This window comes from Xyrauchen texanus, chromosome 32 (assembly GCF_025860055.1).
Source record: "Xyrauchen texanus isolate HMW12.3.18 chromosome 32, RBS_HiC_50CHRs, whole genome shotgun sequence".
In the NCBI taxonomy this organism is placed as follows: Eukaryota; Metazoa; Chordata; class Actinopteri; order Cypriniformes; family Catostomidae; genus Xyrauchen; species Xyrauchen texanus.
This window is the reverse complement of record NC_068307.1, coordinates 13,026,015-13,046,884: the sequence shown is the minus strand read 5'-3', so window position 1 is coordinate 13,046,884 and position 20,870 is coordinate 13,026,015. Positions and strand designations below refer to the sequence as shown.

The window sequence follows — 20,870 nt, the reverse complement described above, 5'->3', positions numbered from 1 at the left end:
ATGGAAAATGTGGGACACAACTGAATTTTAAAATAAATTAATAACTTTTTCTACAATTGAATATCAGTTTAACAAACTGTGTATAAAATATATTATTGTATTATATTAATGCCATAAGTAATGAGGCACTAATTAAAAGTACTTCAAAACATGGGAGTTTTTATTTTTTTGTTAACTAGGTTAGTTAAACAATACAATAAGTATGGCATGCTACATTTAAAAAATAATGTTGACTCAACATCGCTGTTTGCTTGTTCCATTGATGTATATGATGCAGTGACAACCAGTTCTAGCTCTTATAAAAGCTGCTGGGAGCATCACTTGAACCAACTGCATTGTCCAAATAAAAAGTTTATTCTGTACAAATAAAAGATACAGAAGTCAGCCTGACCTTGCAAATAAGTCTGATTGTATTTCGGTAAACTAAAAATGTGTTGACCTCCTGTAGACTGTAACATTCAGTATACCACGACAGTGCAGTACTGACTAGTACATCCTAACCTCTTTTCTAATTACTGAATGAGCCCACAACAAACAATATACTGTTAGTAATCTATAAACATTTCCTTTACTCACAGCAACTCCTCATCGTGATCCAAACTCACACATGCAATATTGTACATGATCCATTGCTCAAGTTAGTGACTAAATGAGCAAAATAAAATGTAAAGGTATTTTGCAGAGTAAATCTACTCACAAACCAGGCAAATTACTGTACAATGACACTAATACTTTTTAAAATAAGGTATACCCTTTTTAATTCAAACATGAACAATTTTTTTCTACAAGACAATGAACAAGACAGACAATAGTATTAATGCAGAACAATAACAAAATAAATACATAAACAGTTTGCTTATAAAAGAAAACCAAATCCAACAAAATGCCTCCTGTGAAGAATATAGCAGTGCTAATCAATGAAACAGCAGACCCCTCGAAGTGTAATTCATAGATGGATCAAACTGACCAAAAATAAGATATTAAATGCCAACCACAAATGTTACAAATGAGCATGAACATGTGATGTCAGTAATGATGCACTGCAAGATGATATTTACAGACTGCATTGCCTAGGCTGCTTCATTTTGATGACTACTGCAATAAATGCTTAAAACGGTCCATGAGAATGAAGCATTTGTCCTATGAGATAAAGATGAGTTTGAAGAGCAGTGTCTGAGGAGTTGTGACATCAGCCACTGCCAGCTCTTGGCCATTCACTAGTCCAAGCTCTGCAAGCACAGATGGTGTACTTAGTGAATGATTCTTACATAACACAACATTATTATCATTTTGAAATATGTTTAGTAGTTTAGTTACACATGCTACATTATATTACAAAATAAATTCAACCACCTTTCAGTGTTTTGCTTAGATTGGGACGCGTTCTCTCTTCAATAGACGCTACAGTCTGAAAATAAACAAAAACAGACTTAAGTGTATGAAATATTTTTTTCGTACAAAACTAATCTATAATATTAGTGTAAAGACAAACAGAACTCATTTATGATCAATCTGACATTAATTTTATAAAACTCTTTTAACCTGTAAGTACAGAGTTTTGTTTTTTCCATCCATAGTTGTAGTGATGGCAGGTGACTTCATTTGGCTAGGAAAAGAAGATGACCGTAATACAGTTATCAGTATATTACTTTGGAGAAATCCACAACTACACTTGAGCATAAAAGAACAACCAGTCAACAGTTTGTGCATAATGAAAGGCATTTTTTCACCATATTGTCTATTCAATACTACAAAAACAAAGAATATGAAAAATAATGGCAGACAAAAAGTGAATATTAAGATGTTTCCTTGCAAATAATTATTGTCGAACATTATGTTCGGAAACCAAGAAAATGTTCAGGTGAACAAGGAAGATTGTGACTCACAGAGAAGTACTCTCAATCAAGTAGTCCAGAACCTCTTGTAGTTTAGCCGAGGGTAGGAATGGCAGGTCCTGTGGCACCTGACTGCAGGCAGAACAGTTCTCCTACACATGCAACATGCAGAACATTAAAGCCATGAGGACTTTAAAACCATTAGCAAATTCCTAAAATCACAACAGCTATCAACAAGTAAAATAATAATATAAAAATGTATTGTAGTGTTATCACAATACCAAAATTTCAGTAGTTGGTACAGATCAGTGTTGGGTGTAATCCAATTACAAATTAATTACAGTAAATGAATTACTTTTAGTCAAAATTAATGTAATGCATTACATTAATTCTTGTAATCAGAATAGTTACTCCCATTCAATTAATTTAATTACTTTTAAGTACATTATAGGGTAATACGTTTTTTTTAAGTAGGGCCTTACTGAAATCTGTTTCATCCATTTTTTCTTTTTTAATTATTTTAAGGAATTCCATGTTTTGACGTTTAATTTAATTTCATCATCAAAACGGTGTCTAATCAAATTAATTCTTAACTTTTAACAAGACAAAATTACTTTCAAAATACCATTTAATTTAAAAAACTTTTATTCAGTACAACAGTACTCTTGCTTGCTTATTATTTATTAATATTATTTTAATAAAATCACTAAAGGGAATATGTCATTTTACTATTCAGTTGTAATTTATTTATGTTGCAATTTCTTAAATTACAGGCATCTAGCTTTTACTTTGACACATGCTTTTATTTTGACGTGAGCTACGATTTTGACGTGTGGTTTGACGGAAGCGTCACTTCTTTAGATAAACAGTTCCCTACATGGCCTAGTGTGATTGTTAAAGCACAAAAGCTGTGATTATATAAATGTATAGTCTACATGTGCTTCACAGTGGATTAGTGCCCTGCTTTGTCATGTCATAGAACGCAAATGATTCTCAATGTCTGTGTAGTTTCCGGTGTATGGGTGTGGCTTCACACATTCATTTGAAGCACACAACTCAAACAGATTAAGATTGCAGCCTTTCACAGTTTAATAATCACACTTGGATTTAATCACAAATTTAATTTGATTAACTGTGCATTTCAATGTAAAAGGAGTAACAGAGCACATGCTCAAATAAGTGTGTGAGCATTTATAAGCTGTCATGTGTCATTAAGTCGGTGCTACAGAAACACTGGTATTGTGACATCTTTTTTTATTTTAGTAATGACTTGGTACCAAAGTACCGGTACTTTTGACAACACTAAATGTATTGTAATTTTTAGTTATGTACTTGGTTCCGCGTTAGACTCTCATTACTTGCTAGACTTACTGGGAAGTGACTTCCTGTCTAATAACTATACGAATATTCTCCCACACAGTTAAGTACCTAGATAAAGTGAACAACATTAATAGATGGATTCAAAATCACTGACCTTTCTTTCAGCCTCAAAGGTGTACGTGTACAGTCCATCGACATCATTGAACACCAGGTAGTTGTTTAAGGGGATGTAGGCACTGCACATCGGTAGTAAAAAAACAAATAAGACATGTCAACGAACACTATAATCTTTGTTCCCAATGAAATGTCATTATAACTTACCTAGAGGCAATTTTGAAAACCTCTGTGGCACAAGCAGCTGAAATGTGCAAGAAAGAAAGAAGTGGCTCAATTGTACTGTATTCTCCAGTGATACCTCAACTTGCTAAACTTGTCAAAAGCCATTCAAGCATGTCAAGTTTAAGGAATATTTGGTTTGTTAGCATACCAGCAATAACAGCATTTGTAGAAGCAACAGCAGGAATTATTCTCTTGACAACTCCTGAAAAACAGGTGAGGTAATAGATTAACACCCATTTCATTTTATCATCCAATAATGGGAGCTTCTGAACAATATCACTTAAAAAAAAAAGATACTTAAAGGAATAGTTCACCCAAAAATGAAAGTTCTTAAATCATTTACTCACTCTCATGTCATTCCAGATGTGTATGACTTTCTTTCATCTGCAAAACACAAAAGAAGATTTTAAGAATAATATTTAATCTATGTAGGTCCTCACAATGCAAGTGAATATGTACCAACATTTCTAAGCTCCAAAACGCACATAAAGGCAGCATAAAAGTACTCCATATGACTCCAGTGGTTTAATCCACATCTTCAGAAGCGATATGGTAGTTGTGGTTGAGAAACAGATCAATTAGTCCTTTTTTACTATAAATTCTCCTCTTTGACCAGTAGGTGGCAATATGCATGAAGAATGTGAATCGCCAAAACCAAAAGAAGAAGAATGTGAACATGAAAGTGGAGATTGATAGTAAAAAGGGAATTAAATATTGATCCGTTTCTCACCCACGCTTATATTGCTTCTGAATATATGGATTTAACCACTGGAGTAATATGGATTACTATTATGCAGCCTTTAAGTGATTTTTGGAGGTTCAAATTTTTGGTACCCATTTATTTGCATTGTAAGGACCTACAGAGCTGAGATATTCCTCTATAAATCTTCGTTTGTGTTCAGCAGAAGAAAGTAAGTCATAAACATCTTGTACAGCATGAGGGTGAATAATAATGAGATAATTAAAATTTTTGGGTAACCTATACCTTTAAAGATGCTGCAAGTGATTTTTTTATGAAAGAGAAAAAAAAACAAAAAAACAAAAACAAATGGATGCAGGCCATGGCCAGATTCTTTGTTTAGCAAATCAGATGACTATGAGGTACTTTCTACCATTAATTCTGCAAATTTACAAGGAAGCCCATATATGGGATGCAGGAAGCTGAGAGCATCCGTTTGTTTGATAGTTGTCAGTTTGTCATGTAAGAACGTCATTTTGCTACCATTGCTTTTGACAACTCATGTACATATAAGGTCAGTGTAACTGTTCGGGTTTGCTGATATCAAATTGCAGGTTTACTTTATTTTTCTTACCCGTGACATTGAGATGCTCTCCTGCTCCTCTGATTACAGAGATCTCGAAAAGTGCACCCCAAACTGCACACTTCCGCACTATACTACATAATTTGTGTAAGTGTAAGTAGTGCGAGTAGTATGTCAACACTGAAAATGCAACAAAATGTAGTGTATTATGAGTACTCGGATGATTCACTTTTGCAACTGTCAAAACGGAGTGTGGAGCAACAAGGTGCACCAACTTGAACTTTTATCTCCCGTGTTCGGAATGCGCAAAAAGTCTAGTGTGACCGAGGCTTAAAGGAATGTTCTGGGTTCAATACAAGTTAAGCTCAATCGAAACCATTTGTGGCATAATGTTGATTATCACAATTTATTTTGACATGTTCCTCCTTTTCTTTAAAAAAAAAAGTAACAATCGAGGTTCCAGTGAGGCACTTACAATGGATGTGAATGGGAGACAATTCTTTACGTTAAAATACTCACTTTTTCAAAATTATAACCACAAGACATAAAGGATATGTGTAATATGATTTAGTGTGATAGAATCACTTACAAAACTTTTCTCTGTAAAGTAATAGCCAATTTGACAACTTTGTTACCATGACGGTGTCAACAAACCATAAAAAGACAAACAATTCACTTTACAGTTCAAATAATACACAAGTTTTAACAGAAGAATAACTGCAAGTGCTTTTATAAAAGTATAAGCTTCCTATTTCTATGTTTAAACCCTCCAAAAATTGGCCACGTTCACTTTCATTGTCCCCATTCAATTCCATTGTAAGGGCCTCACTGTAATGTTGATTTTTGCTTTTTTTAAAGAAAGCATAACATTTGACCACAAATGCTGTTGATTTAGCATAACTTGCATTGAACCCGGAACATTCTTTTAAGTCTGGTGGAAGTTCCACAACAGCTAACATCACTTAAGGCACTTTTAATGATTATCACTTGTGGAAAAAAACCTTTCCAAACCAGTTGCCCAATTCGGTGATCAATGTGCTACAAAGTGCCTGATAAAGACCCACTGACCAGGTCTCTCTCACTCACCCTGGGTGAGTCTGTAAGTCACCCCTGTGATGTTGAACTCTGCTGCTCTTTCTAGAGATTTCTGGTACACCCATTGGATGTGCTTAGGGTCATCCCCATCTAGGGCAACATCATCTGAGGACAACATATAAAAAATAAAACGCAATCAAATACAGTGCACCCAGTGTACACAATCTGTTTGAAATCTGCTTCAGTACTATGTAGGTAAAGTGCATTCATTTACCTCCAAAGGGCTTGTCTTTGGGCCAAAGCAGCATGCGGACGTATTCAACACAATGTTCAGGTAACCTTGGCATAGAGGCGATAGTACACATTGGGAAATTTATCTGAGAACACAAAGACAAAAAATATTCAACTTAACAACAGAACTCCCACAAACCTAAAAATATAAAATTTAAAGTTCATAATTTTTTTTTTTTATGTTAAAATACTTCCTCCTACTGCAGCTTAGTACGCAGAACCAACTTAAAGTAAACCATTCATAGGTTAGTTCCTCTGAAAAGGGCAAATACTGTGGCACTATCAAAACATTGCTCTGCTTATTTAAGAATCCCGACCGGGCTGACCCAACAACATTGGTTAAACAAATGGTTTGAGTTTGGATAGGGACTCTCTGTTAGTCCGACCAATGTGTTTACAATCGGTCATGTTTTTCCAGTTCCATTTGGTGTCACTAGTGCCACAGAAATTACACACTTCACCTTTAAAGGGAGAGTTCACCAAAAAATGAAAATGGTCTAATAATTTACTCGCCCTCATGCCATCCCAGATGTTTATGACTTACTTTCTTCTGCTCAATCAACACAAATGAAGACTTTTAGAAGAATATTTCAGCTCTGAAAATCCTTTCAAAGCAAATGAATGGTGGCCAGAACCTTGAAACTTCAAAAATCACAAAGGCAGCATAAAAGTAAGCCACAAGGTTCCGGTGGTTAAATTCATGTTTTCTGAAGCGATGCAATCAATTTGGCTGCGAAACAGACCAATATTTAAATCCTTTTTTTTTTTTTTTACAATAAATCTCCACCCCACAGAATGTGAAAGTGAAAGCGCAAAGTTATAGTAAAAGGACTTAATTATTGATCTGTTTCTCACACATACCCATCATATTGCTTCTGATGACATGGATTTAACCACTGAAGTAGTATGGATTACTTTTTTTGCTGCCTTTGTGATTTTTACAGTTTGAAAGGTCTGGTCACCATTTACTTGGATTGAAAGGACCTTCAGAGCTGAAATATCCTTTTAAAAATCTTAATTTATGTTGATTGAGCAGAAGAAAGAAAGTCATAAACATCGGAGATGGCATGAGGGCGAGTAAATTATTAGACCATTTTCATTTTTTGGTTAACGATCCCTTTAAGCTAAACTGAATATCACACTTTAGGTTTGGCTTTTAAACACATAAGCCTAGTATGCTCTATAGGGTGATACACCTGCGGGGGGTAGAGCTCCAGGGTGCAGTCAATGCAAGCTGTCATGCCAGGAAGAATGACTCGAGCATTGCCCTTGAAGCCCTCTGTGCCTCCATCTATAAGAGGAATAATGGAGCTGGGTTCCAGCACGCCATCTTCATAGATCAGCAGGGACAGCTGACAAAGAGAAAACCTGACACATAAACTCTAACATAAGCACATACACAGCATATAAGCACTTTATTCAAAGGACATACACAGAACACTATTTCAATATATTTGCATGCAAAGTTTGTGGATTTATACAGGAGACTAAACACATACCAGCATGCCATTCATCCATCTTCTGGCAACAACCGAGTCCAGGCCACACACTACTATATGAAATTCTATGCAGTAACACAGCATTAGAATTACATGTAAGCTTTATGAATAAAAAACAAAAACTGTTAAATGAAAATTATTTTCGATTACAAATTTTCAACATATTATTTGACATGCTAGAATAAGATCAGAAACTTTATCTTCAATTTCATAAGGAAGTCAAATTTGTAGGTTCTAATTACGCCTGTAAAATGTGTCATCCAAGTCCTGGATTTTCGTGAAATGTCTGTATTGATAATTAAGGGAAACAAACTTATTTTGATACACACATCAATAGATCACATATCATATAGAACATTTTAGAAACATTTCAACATCCCACACAAATGAAGGCCCATCCCAAAGTTAGAGGAATGACAAACTATGCAAAGTTCGGTACACTTTGTATAGAAAGATACGGAACAACATTGCATCCTGCTATTCTGCCATTTATGAAGTCTGCTGCAACCTCTGCCTTTGGTCGCCCCACATCTTTAGGTCTGCAGACAAAACAGCAAGCCATACATTTTTTTTATTTATTTTTTTAAAGAATGAAAAAGATGCCTCTCTCTGCACTCATGATTGAATAAGTACAAAAATGGCAACAAGAGTTGACTATGACAAACCTGAAGAGGAACTGTCTGTTGAGGTTGGAAACATCAATAGTGTCCATGTCCACCACATGAATGTGTCGAAAACCTGACAAGGCCTTGGTGCAAAAATTGCACCACAGAAAAACAAAACTCTTGGATTAGATTTACTGAGGTCAACCAGCCTGTCTACATGTACATTTAATCTAGCAATCAGCCTCCAGCAACTACAAGGAGGTATGCAGAAATGGCAGTTGTCTTACAAAAAACTGGAACAAAGGAACAAACAAAGGAACCTGTTTGGAAAATACAAAACAACAAAGACTTTACCAGATCTTTCAGCAGTTCACATCCGAGTCCACCAGCTCCAATAACCAGAATTTTGCATGTGTCCAGTAAAAACTGGAGAGACTGCAAGAAAACGTGTATAGTTTGGCAAAAGAAATAAGCAACATTCGAGTTGACTAGCTTGCATTAGAATCATGAAACTAAAATAGGACCCATCCAGTGCATTTAAAGGTTTCATGACATGAGAAATAACATTTTCCTTGATGTTTTGACATAAGAGGTCATTGTACTATAAAAACATACTGTAAGTTTCAGAACTGAAAACGTCCTACTTAATAGAAAAAGAGCATTTATTTAAATCAAGCTGCAAAAACAGCTCGTTTGGAATTTGTGGAACTTGTGATGTTACAAGGACCAAATACATCTGCATATGCAATGCCCATATTACAAAATTGTGTCAGTCACACAGTTGAAGAGCAGAAAGATGTGCCTGTCATGGGAAATTCATCCTAAGTGGACTTACACAGGACACCTTCATTTGCCTGTCTAGATTTAAATGTTTTTCTACATAAACATGCACAAACAGACATCTTTGACTGCTTGATACATATCTTGGGCCACTTTTTAAAAAAACGGTTTACATCTTGTGGCAATACTTTTGAAACAGTGAGTATTTTAATGTTTACAAATTGGCCCCATTCACTTCCATTGTAAATTCCTCACCAAAACACTGAATTTTGCTTCTTTTTGTTGTTTTTTAAAGGAGTGCCAAATCTAAATTTTTGTGGTAATTAACAGTATGCCACAAATGCTTTTGATTGAGCTTAACTTGTATTGAACCCAGAATATTCATTTAAGAATTATTTAAACTACCTCATTGCTGGGTTCAAAATCTGGATGAGTGAACGGTCCAGCTCTCTCCAAGAACTTTTTGACATGGTCCCATCTTCCCTGCCAGTCATTGCAATCCCCAATACCTTCATCCACAACCATGCTGTAAAATGAAAAGAAGAAGAAAAAAGATTTACATAACGGCTTATCATGTAAGTTGTTTAGCAAACACAATCTAAATATTATACAATCACCTAATAAGCTTTCCAAAACGATATTAGCAATAGTTCAATATTTTATGTCCGGGGTGGCAGTGACTTAAGGTGGGATTAATAATACATACAAACAAGGTGTCTCATATTAAGTGTAATGAAAGAACATGGTTATGGCATGTGTGCAATCAGCAGTGCTTGGAGGTTTTATCAAAATGTCTCCTTCTAGCGTTTCTAGCTAGATTAGATAGTAGGCATTTTAACTCATATTGTTAGCTATTCGTAACAATATCTAAGCAAGGTCTTTCGATTGGGTTAGCTTTAATTTCATGTAGTAACACCTCCCAAATCTGCTGGCTGCCACATCTAAATTCTCGTCTTTCACTAACTTCTTATTCAGCTCCTCTATTCTCCTTCTTTTCTTCTCCCTAGAAAGAGAGAATAAAAGAAGGTTCATTCATGATCTGCTACACGCAAGTTAAAGTTCTTGCGTCCTGTTGATTAAACTAAAAGCACTGTTGCGAGGGATTTATTTTCAGGTTTGAATAAAATATCACTTACGGCTCCTCTCCTTCCGCCATATTGTAATCAACATACAAAGTGAAATACGCAACCTTATGACACCGCAATCCTTCCGACTCACGCTATAACTTCAAAATAAAAGTCCGCTTCAATTCGGTCCGATGTTCAGATTTTGGATTTTGGACATCAGTTTTCCACGGATACATTTTGTTACACTGATTTTTCTACACTGATTAATATGTCTTGACCAAAAACAGTTGCCTCAGGCCCACAAACTTGAAAATACCTCAAAGGTGTATTTTTTGCATGTGTTACCAAATTTAACTTTGGTTGTTATTTTTTTTTTTTAAATTGGTATCCTCTCTCATTTGCACATAGGTGTAAGAGCCAGAATTAAATTAAAAGACAGTTGATAAAAAACATTATCATACATTTGCATTTTTAGTGTCTCTGATATGTGAATATTGTTTGAACATGTAAAAAAAGAAAAAAGGTTACTGCAAAGGTTAGAGCAACAATTCCTCTAATTGTTATTTGCCCATAAACTAAGATACACAAAAAATCTGTTTATAAATATATTTTATTAGATGTTTAGGATTAGGTCTATTGAAAGTGTAAACTAGCTATTTTGAAAATTAAAATAGCTTGTTGGGGGGGTCATGATATTATAAATGTGAAAGACAATTATTTGAATTTCATTATGTAGTCTGATGTACTACGCTTGATAACATGAAAATCTATCTTCCTCTCTTTTCTCTTTTCACCAGTAGAGTAACACATCTACTGTACATACTCATGGATGGGAGAGTAATGGAATACAACGGGATTATATATTTAAAATACAAAAGATAAGTAACTATATTCCACTACAGTTACAATTTAAATAATTGGTAATTAGAATACAGTTACATTCTAAATGTATTTTGATTACTGAAGAGATTACTTTGCATTTTATTGTCATTTGTTTCATTTAATATTTAGTCCTTTCAGATGGAAAACATTTGTACATATAAATTATGCAATCCATAAACTTTCTTATGATGTGTTACATTCATACGAGCAGACAGAGAAGTAAGTCTGAAGTAATTTTGGAGCAGAAGAAATATTTATTTCTATTTCTTCTGCTCCAAGATTACTTCAAACTTACTTCTGTGTCTGGTCGTATGAATGTAACACATCATAAGAAAGTGTTTAATTGTGTAAATTGTCAGCATTATGCTAAGCTAAAATGCTATTTCTAGCCATATCACATGCACATGTTACCAGGTACGATCATATTTTTTTATCAAGATTTTTTAATCTTGTTTTAGAAACAACACTGCATAATATATATCTGCATGATTTTATGCACTACATTAATGCCACATGATTGGCTGTTTAGATATTCGCATGGATGATTGTTGGTGTCAGACGGGCTGGTTTGAGTATTTCTGTAACTGCTGATCTCCGCAGTTATTATCTGGTGACTGCAAAATAAGCATGCAGGGTAAGTCACAAGAAAATGTGTGTTGTCAGACTGGTTACTATTTGTTAATGTCATGTAAGTGCTGGATCCGTGCTTGCATGTAACAAAACGTAATGCTGCTCCATAGTTAGACAAAAAGGAGATTTAATAAGACAGATTAATGGATTTTATTTAAACTGTTACATAAAAATCATCACCAAAACAACACATTTATGTGGTCTTGAAAACCATGTGAAAAGAGTTTCAAAGTGATTGAAAAGGAAAAAGTTAAAATCTAAAATAAAAAAATAAAAACAATAACAACAACAACAACAACGATGAAAGGCATAGTATCAGACATGAAATATAGGCTATAGAGACAGAAAATAAAGGAATATTCAGGGTTCAATACAAGCTAAGCTCAATCGAAATCATTTGTGGCATGATTTTGATTACTACAAATAAGTTTAAAAAAGCAAAAATCTGGGTTACAGTGTTTATTCTACATGGGGGAGGGGGTGCCCTCATGAGGGCTGCCATTTTAGAATCATATGATATGACCTGTTGAATAATAATCACTTAAACTGTCCTGTTATTTGACACTTTCACTCATTGATTAAATGAATCATGGCTGACTGTAAATAGTACATTTCTACAATGGCATCTGAAACTGAAAATTATTTATTTTTAAATGATGCTGCATCCAAGCCGCTAGATGTCAGTGTAAGTCCAAGATAAGACAAAGACAAAAGTTACTGAGTGCACCTTAACCCAGATTTGTGTTTTTTTAAAGAAAAGGAGGAGCAAGTCTATTGTGGTAATCAACAATATGCCACAAAAGCCTTCGATTGAGCTTAACTTGTACTGAACCCTGAATATTCCTTTAAATATTATGTATCAGAAGTCATTTTATTTTGACTATATGCAGTCTAGCTCTCATCTCCGTTCTCTCCTGCTCCTCTGATTAGACGCTTGTTCCCTCGTTTTCCTGTAGGGCCCTTTGGCTTGGTGAAGGCTTGTTTTAGAGCATGCTGCTTTGGGTACACCTCCTCGTACAGGAAATCCTCTGTCAAACCCTCTCCACTATCAATCTCCATCTATGCACGCACAACATGTAAACAGATTAACTGAAAAGTGTATAAGTATGCTGTCTTTCAGCTATCTTGAAACACGGTATTAGGAGCAATAGTTGTTTTTGTTGTCATCACCTTTTTGGCAATCTCTATGTGGTAGTCCCTCTCTACCTCATCCAGCAGTCGATTCTTACAGCTGGAGTATAGCATCCTTTCTTTGATGCTACAGCTATACCCAGGCATGGAGTAGATGAAAACTGGTTCACGTATACAAACACAAAACACAAACATGACACATTAGCTTTAATGAAGAAAAAAACAGGGAAGAAGATAGTTGTCACACTTCTAACCTGAGAAATATTCACTGGAGTTAAGTTTATTTTTAAAAGTCAGTTTCTGCATAGCCACATACCTTAAAATCTTGGCTACATTGGAAAAAAATATACAGTTCATAGAATACAAATTGAAATTTTGTGACATACCAAATTTGTATGACTTTCTTCTGCTGAATACAAACAAAGACTTTAGAAGAATATCTCAGCTCTGTAGGTCCATATAAGTGAATCACATTTTTGAAGCTCCAAAAAGCACATAAAGTAAACATAAAAGTAATCCAGAAGACTCCAGTGGTTTAATCAATGTCTTCTGAAGCGATCCAGTTGGTTTTGGGTGAGATCAAGACAAAAATATTTTTAAAAATTCACAATAATTCTTGACATCTGCAGTCTCCTTGGCAATCATGATTTCAAGCTCGATTACACTTCCTAGTACCATCTAGCACTCTGCGCACTAGGAAGTGTAGTCGAGCTAGAAAGCATGATCATACCTAGAGACTGCAATGTCAAGATTTTTAGTGAAAAAGGAGATATATTTTGGTCTGTTCTCAGCCATACTCAATCAGATCATTTCAGAATATATGGATTAAACCACTGGAGTCTTATGGATTACATTAATGCTCCCTTTATGTGCTTTTATGGGGCTTCAACGTTTTGGTCACCGTTTAATTGCATTGTATGGACCTACAGAGCTGAGATATTCTTCTAAAAATCTTCATTTGTGTTCTGCAGAAGAAAGAAATTCATACACATCTGGGATGGCATGAAGGTGAGAAAATGATGAGAGCATTTACATTTTTTGTGTGAACTACATTTAAAACACAAGTGACAACTTGCCCCAATAAAACTGTGACAACATGCCCCGACCTAACTTTCATGAAAAATAGCTTTGTTCTAAGAACACATTTAAAACTTTTGGTAAAAATCTGCTTTCATAATACAGCTGAACATTACCAGTGTGGTTTGATTACGTTTGCTTGTTTACCCAAGATCTATAACAAAATGGGGAGGGAAGTATTCACAAAAATTATTCTGATTTAAGAGAGTGTTGAATTAGGTGTTTGAAATCAACACACAAAACCTCTGTTATAGAAAACACACTTTTGCGTAGTTGGACTTTTGACTCCAAATCTCATTGTTACTGACAACTTCCCTGTGTGACAACTAGCCCCAGTTCCCCCTAATTATATGTGGTAAATGGTCTGCACATATATAGCACTTTTTTTTAACCTTAGCGGTTTTCAAAGTGCTTTACACTGTGACTCATTCACACATTCAAACACACACACTCACACACCAATGATGGCAAAGCTGCCATGCAAGGTGCTAGCCTGCCATTGGGAGCAACTTGGGGTTATTGGGGTTCAGTGAATTAAAAATCACAAGAAGTCAAGAGAACTTAGTGTTAAACGTCATTAGGCAAGATAATCTTTTATTAGTTAAAGGTGATGTGTGTTTTCTGCACTACTTGTGTCACCAAATAAAACTGCAAAAATAATGTCTGTTTTCAAACAGATTGTACACAAACAATTCCAAAATAACAAAAACATTACACCATTCACCTTTAAGAAATATATCTTCCTAAAGAGCCTCTAGAGGACTGCAAACAGCTGAACAGTAGTTCCTCATTAGGACTTGGTACTAACCTACAGCTTCCAGCGCCTGTCCTTGATGGGCATGTTTGTACAGGAAGAAGTGGTATCGTGGGGCATCAGTTGGGATTCTGCTCGGCAGCTCTTTTGTCTCTGTAGGACTGGTGTGGACTAGTTCAATAGTTTCTCGTTCAGTGTCCAACCTCTTAGAGAACACACAGAAAAAAAGTAAATGCTTTGTGTGCGGGTTTATATAGATAATATAGCATGCAGCAGAGGAAATATCTTTACACTTAAAGCTTTCTCCTATCTTTGTGTAAGTTTATTGCATATTGGACATTTTCATTTATTACAGAGTAATTAGATATTTTGGCTTCTTAAATGAAATTTTGAGCTCATAAGAACCCAAGTTCCTCAGAATAAACTGTTTATTCCATAACAGTAATCAACATTATTTTTTTAAGTATACTGATGCTCTCATGCAAATTGTTACTTAGTCGGTAAAAGTTAACTTAATATTTTGCTTTTGAGCCTATACATTTAAAAGTTCATTTGTATTATCTGTACATGTGGCAACGCCTCTCCATTGTGTGTATGTGTACCTGTGTACCTGTATACCTGTGTATGTATTTGGAACTTACCAACTGAATGTAATTGATGCGTTTGTGTTTAAGTTGCTGTAAAGCATGTTTAGCATCCTCTTGTAATGGGAACGCCAAACCCTGCAAAGTCGGATTTTTACCATCCACGCTGATCTCTGTCTGTGTCGGAAACACATATAAGACACACAAACACAAGAGTTTGTTATTATCTCCTTCTAAGGTATTAAGTTATGTAAGAATTTACAAATTCACACTTTTCATCAGGCTTTTGATGCAACGCTATTTTAGTGGCAGCTATGTCACTACATTTGAAACAACAGATCTTACAAACTCCTCTTTTTTTAAATGCCGAGTATGAAGGTAAAATAGTGCCTAAATGATTTGACAGCGTAGAGAAAGATTTGTTAAAGCATAAATGAAGTTACAAGCATGATAGAAAAATGTGCATGCGCAGAGAAAGATTTGTGAAAGAGTAAATCAGATTGCAAGCGTTAAAATAAATGGCTTGCGCACTGAAGGTTTTGTTAAGGTGTAAATCAAGGTGCAAGCGTAAGAAATATACATTATCAATATTTTAATGCATTGCATAAGTGTTATTCATGTGTTGAATTACATTACAAAGTAAATGTGGTCTGTATTCTTCTGACTTCTTTGTTTTTTTGTTTGTTTTTTCTTTTCACACTTACACTTTTGGCACTGTTTTTGTGCCTAAACATGGCCAAAAACATTGCAAACCTGCAATCAGCGATATGCAAGCAAAGAAAGGGTAATGATAAACTGGTCAAGGAAAACCTCATTTGATTGGTTACTACAGGTAGACCCGCCTTCCTCCTCGTGCTTTCAAGTCTTTTTAGTGTGAAATTCGTGCCAAAAGTGTGAGCGCAACAAAAGAGAGGACGGAACCGTGTATATCGGATTATTTCTGGAAAATATTTATGCCACAAACACAAGTAATTTACATGTTTGCAGTAGTTTATTTTACACATACTGATTCTTCATGGTCAATCCGTTTTGCTGTTCCTGACACCCTTTCTTTGCTTGCATATCGCTGATTGCAGGTGTGCAATGTTTTTGGCCATGTTTAGGTGCAAAAACATAGCCAAAAGTGTAAGCGTGAAAAGGAAGTCAGAAGAATACAGGCCACATTTACTTTGTGATAATATGAAATTACAGATTCACAACACATGAATTACACTTATGCAAGGCATTAAATTATTTCTAATCACTTTTCTTATGCTTGCACCTTGATAACACCTTTTCAAAACGTGTTGATCTCACTCTGCGCATGGAAATCATTTAGGCATAATTTTAACTTAATAGGCCGATTTTTTTAAAACTGATCATGTCCAAACATAATGTCTAGAGACGTGAAAAGGAATTTGACAGCACTCTATTTAACTGTTGTTGACTTAATTTATAAATTATTTGGTTTCTATATGCCTGGTATGTGACCAAAGCTATTTTTGTTGAGTTTGTGAAGAGTTAAATGTACGTATACTTTTCTTATTTGATTGACATGTGATAAATGAAGCTACCTTTGCTCGCCCACTGATGGTTGTGACCCGCCTTCGCTCATCCTAAACGGAAAAGTACAAAAGATTATTGTGTTTAATTTGCAAGCACCTTAATACTCACACACTTTAAAACAAACGAATCATAGGACACTCAACTGTGCCACTTTGTCTTGTCAGATGCATCATCAAGAAATACATTTGTTTACTAATGTGAGACAAACTATTAGGCATTCATAACTACAGTTTGTATGAAGCCATTTGCACACTTTTAACCTTCCTCACCTCTGTTATTTTAATCTGATGGAGCTGTTGTTCAGCAGTAGTGAGGGGGGCAGGGCTAGAGGAGGAGGAGAGGTGTCGTAGGTATCCTTGGAAACAGATGTCTTCCTGCAAGTCAGAATAGGAAACTTAGATGTTTAAGAAACTTAGTGCTTAGATGACACATCACACCTCTTATTGTGTGACCTGAAGAAACATGAGAAAATGTGAATGCAGTGCGCAGGCAGAACCTAAAATGTTTGCTTACAGTAAGGCTTTGTCTCATAAATTAAGTAAAAATAATACCGGACATGAGTGCAAGATCCATTAGATTGGGGTTTGGAGTTTTAAAGCACAAAACAGATGTGCAAAATTGTCAGGAAAACACATTACTGCACATTCTTAAGTCCACTTAGTCATCTCTCTACATACCTGGACTGTTCCAAATAGTTCCCCTTTAAGGTGACTGCTGCCAAACTCTGTCTTCAGTGTGGCTCGGGTAGCAGCATACACCATCTTTAACCTCACCTGTGTAGTGCCAAATGTATGCGTATTGTCATTCAGTATCTTGAATTTTAAACCCTGAGGTTAATTTAATATATTAAAATATTTAATATGGAATTGAGAGCACAAGAGTTTGTACTTGGCATAATCATTTTACTTTACCTACAGAAAAAATGTATAAACCTGGCTAAACTGTTTTGCTGGTCTTAGTTGGCTTAATCTGGTCTAGCTGAACTTCCAGCCTGGCCAAACTGGTGCTTAATCAGTTTAGGCTGATTTAATATGATTTTTCTTATGGGTTATCTACTTACTGGTGACTGATCTGGTGACCAGGAGATAAACAGCCACTCATAGCCCAGCTGGTTCTGTGTGTCAAGGCGGTATAGGATATAGCAGGGCTCTAGAGTGTCCAACATTGGCAGGACACATGCGTCATAGTCCTGGTCCCAGCTTTGAGACGCCTCTCTGTATGCCCCCAACACCAGGTGCTCTGAAACACACACAGACAGATACACACATATACACACACACACACACACACCTCATAACACAAACTATGACTACTTGCTGTAGCCCCAGATAAATGCACTGACTTGTAACCAAAAACAGAATGGTGCCATGAAGTTGTTATCGCATTCTGCATGTGTAACATCCCACGGTCCAATTTATCTTTAGCTTTTACTTGACATTCTTTAGAGTCAACAAGTGACTTAAGCTCCTGAGACCCTGCGTCCACATGCGTGGACATTACGCTTTGGCTAAGCTAAAGGCTATGCATAATTTAATTTCATTTAAACCCTCTGATCTCTGATCTCAGATCAAGAGATTCTAGGGCCTAGGCTGTCAGTACCAAAACATAATGGCGCTGATCTCAGATGAGATTGTCTTTGAGAGAAATTACATCTGGTAAGAAATATCATTAAGTTTTTACATTAAAACCTGTTTGAGTCAAAAGAGTTGAGTCTCTAGTTTCATCCGAGGGAGTTAAAAAAATAGACTTGGGGGGGTCCCCAAGATATTTATGTTTTAGTAAAAATAATAATTACAAATCTGATTAAATTCATGCAGTGGATATTGTAAATTTAGTTTGTTTATAGGCTAGTTGTCATGTCTCTTTAAAATGTAAATGCCCCATCCCACATCTAAAGACCTTGCATGCATGTGACATCATTGACAATGACTGCTTGCTTGCTTGGCGCCGCTCCGGTGAAGCTAACTTTAGCTAAAAAAGGGAGAATAAAACCTCCACTCCCAGTCGGAAAGAGAAAGCTTCTTACTGACTTTTTTGATGATGGGGACCCCCTCATAAGACTTAATTAAATTCTAGCATCTATGGGATGATGGTAATCAGTATATAGATTTAGAATTTTCACACATTTTTATTCTAACATGGTTGGCAGTGATTGGATGATGCTGGCAATTAGTTTGAATCAGAATGATTTATGCTAATTTCTGATGTAATTTCTGTCAACAGTCGTGGGCAGGGCCTGTACAAAGTGATGTCACTTTGTACAGAATCTGCGAACAGCTTGTTCTGAGACAGTACTTATGAAGTAATGTTTTGTGTGTGTGGCCAAATCGGAGGCCACTGTATCCTACCTACATGATATGACCAAGATACTCAAAATGTTCATTTTACATCTTGATTTATCATATTTCTTATAAGTATATCTATTATTTATAATTAATTAATACATTTAATAATACATTAATTGAGTAATAATTTATTAAAATAAAGTTAATCTATGCCATGATTAATTGGAAAGGGTAAAGAGCCTAACCAATCACAAATTCCCTCAATTGTTACCCCAAAAAAACTGTCATGTAGGTTTTAAAATTCTTAAATGGGGTCAATGGAAATTGGGAATGATTAATATACATTAGGTGACAAATATATGCAGAAAGATTCCTCTCAAACAAATTATCCTACTCACCGCTCCTTATAACAATCTTCACCAGTCTGACAACTCCCCTTCTCGCCTTCACAAGGAACTCTCTCAAATCAGCAGTTGCTGGTTTCACCAGAAAATCACAATGACAGTACAGAGAACAACAGGGAACAGTTAGATAAAGAAAAGATCATTTTCTATACCGTAACCCTTAGGCATATAGCGGCGCCATTTTGTGGCCCATTCTGCATAATGCAGTGGCTCATTTCAGCTTATCGTGGCTCATTCGGCCCATTTCACGGCCGGCCCACCAGTCTGCCCGGTTCTCCCTATGGCCAGTCCGCCCCTGATCGCCCCCAAAATGCCCAGTATGCCAGATTACTGGATTGGTAATCTGGCACACCGGGCATTTTCCCGGTGGGCCGACGCACTTTGGGGCCGATTAGGGGCGGACTGGTCATCGGAAGAACCGGGACTAAACTGAAATGAGCAGTCGCATTATGCAGTACAGGCCACCAAGCGGCGCCGCAATAGGTCAAAGTGGGCAGCGATATGTAGAAAAGGACAGCGACACCCCCACCCCCCAACATATTCTTGGCCAGTTTCTATGTAAAATCCCAGACCGATTTCTCTTCCCAGTCCACCCCTGGGGGACGGAATTTCGGTGCCACCCCAGAGAGATCACTGTACCTTGCCTGGCCCCCACTGCGAAAAAAATCCAGACACCGCCCCTGTATTACAGGCGTATTGCAAGTGTATTTATTTTTTTCAGGCCTACCTTATAATTGGATCAATTAATTGTTTAAAAGATAATATAAACATTACTGAAACAAAGGACATTTTACACGCCTTCCACACTGTGCAGCCTGTGCCTCATTCTTGGCCTCACCATGGTAACCGGGCATCAGAACTCATAAATGATGTAAGTGCAGGTGAGCTGGATGAGGAGCAGCGCTTCCGCCTGTAAGATTATATTACCTCCCATCATCATTCAGATAAAACGCAGCCTAGTACCATTTCTGTATGAAGACTATGACCAAGAGCTTGCTTATTAAAACACGAAATTTAGCAGAGCTATCAACATACTTTCACAAACAAGTTTTCTCTTTTAAATAGTTAATATGCTTGCGAGATGTTGCCTCTGACTTAAAGACATTCACATGTAGACATCATGAAAATCTTAGAAAAGTTAAAGCAAAATATGTCAAATGTTTTTAATTTAGATCCTTCAGTGGTCTAACTTTGATTTGGCTTTTTTGTGATCTTCTGAGCTAATTTTATGCTTTTGCTTCAAACTTGAAAATATTGCCTGACAATTGCCTCATTTCACTTAAAGAAAGTGATTGGTGCAGATATAAAAAAAAAAAAGTGTTTATTCTCAAATATTATAAATCACTATGAAAGCTACAGCATAAAGTATAATAAAGATCTCTTTTAGCTTACCATGAATTCCCGTCTGGTGCGACATCCCAAACAGCTCTGTTAATGAACTAGTTCTGTCAGAATTCCTATTACAAGTCCCACACTGTCTTCCTATTGTCTTCACTGGCACTGGTATCACCACTGTGCCCAGCAGTGTGGTCTAACTCACTTCCG

The 20,870-nt window shown here is 36.1% G+C and overlaps 2 protein-coding genes across 8 annotated transcripts; both read right to left on the bottom strand.

The window, feature by feature from the left end:
- Window positions 1–158: 158 nt before the first annotated feature.
- Window positions 159–10,152, bottom strand: uba3 (ubiquitin-like modifier activating enzyme 3). Of its 3 annotated transcripts, XM_052100984.1 has the most exons (18): window positions 10,103–10,152; window positions 9,931–9,969; window positions 9,372–9,492; window positions 8,541–8,621; window positions 8,247–8,329; window positions 8,040–8,120; window positions 7,824–7,867; window positions 7,582–7,646; window positions 7,279–7,434; window positions 6,066–6,168; window positions 5,843–5,956; window positions 3,643–3,696; window positions 3,477–3,513; window positions 3,310–3,391; window positions 1,887–1,987; window positions 1,543–1,606; window positions 1,354–1,408; window positions 159–1,229 (listed from the first exon to the last, which is right to left on the bottom strand). In XM_052100984.1, the coding sequence occupies exons 1-18, from the start codon at window positions 10,120–10,122 to the stop codon at window positions 1,141–1,143; spliced, it is 1,389 nt and encodes a 462-aa protein (XP_051956944.1). In that variant the 5' UTR covers window positions 10,123–10,152; the 3' UTR covers window positions 159–1,140. The 3 variants fall into 3 exon arrangements, with proteins under 3 accessions (XP_051956944.1, XP_051956945.1, XP_051956942.1); XM_052100985.1 differs by lacking the exon at window positions 9,931–9,969 and having other exon boundaries at window positions 10,103–10,141; XM_052100982.1 differs by lacking the exon at window positions 10,103–10,152 and having other exon boundaries at window positions 9,931–9,998.
- Window positions 10,153–12,436: 2,284 nt separating this feature from the next.
- On the bottom strand, window positions 12,437–20,742 carry twf2b (twinfilin actin-binding protein 2b). 5 transcript variants are annotated; one of them, XM_052100990.1, is made up of 10 exons: window positions 20,718–20,742; window positions 19,320–19,397; window positions 17,697–17,875; window positions 17,314–17,409; window positions 16,888–17,010; window positions 16,637–16,686; window positions 15,149–15,266; window positions 14,562–14,712; window positions 12,716–12,837; window positions 12,437–12,604 (listed from the first exon to the last, which is right to left on the bottom strand). In XM_052100990.1, exons 1-10 carry the CDS (start codon window positions 20,740–20,742, stop codon window positions 12,437–12,439), a joined length of 1,110 nt encoding a protein of 369 aa, XP_051956950.1. The 5 variants fall into 5 exon arrangements, with proteins under 5 accessions (XP_051956950.1, XP_051956948.1, XP_051956949.1 ...); XM_052100988.1 differs by having other exon boundaries at window positions 15,149–15,268; window positions 16,645–16,686; XM_052100989.1 differs by having other exon boundaries at window positions 16,906–17,010.
- Between the last annotated feature and the right edge of the window lie 128 nt (window positions 20,743–20,870).

What these genes read in the sequence shown, in the direction of transcription:
- uba3 (XM_052100982.1), bottom strand. Translation starts at nt 9,998, where the DNA reads ATGAACCTTCTTTTATTCTCTCTTTCTAGGGAGAAGAAAAGAAGGAGA. An exon ending in GCAGGATGCAATGTTGTTCC is followed by an intron (nt 7,868 to 8,039) that starts GTATCTTTCTAT and finishes TTATCAATACAG; the next exon opens with ACATTTCACGAAAATCCAGG. An exon ending in CAAAGACAAGCCCTTTGGAG is followed by an intron (nt 5,957 to 6,065) that starts GTAAATGAATGC and finishes TGTTGTCCTCAG; the next exon opens with ATGATGTTGCCCTAGATGGG.
- twf2b (XM_052100990.1), bottom strand. Translation starts at nt 20,742, where the DNA reads ATGTCGCACCAGACGGGAATTCATG. An exon ending in GCACCAGACGGGAATTCATG is followed by an intron (nt 19,398 to 20,717) that starts GTAAGCTAAAAG and finishes TGGTGAAACCAG; the next exon opens with CAACTGCTGATTTGAGAGAG. An exon ending in GGGCGAGCAAAGGTAGCTTC is followed by an intron (nt 15,267 to 16,636) that starts ATTTATCACATG and finishes TCCGACACAGAC; the next exon opens with AGAGATCAGCGTGGATGGTA.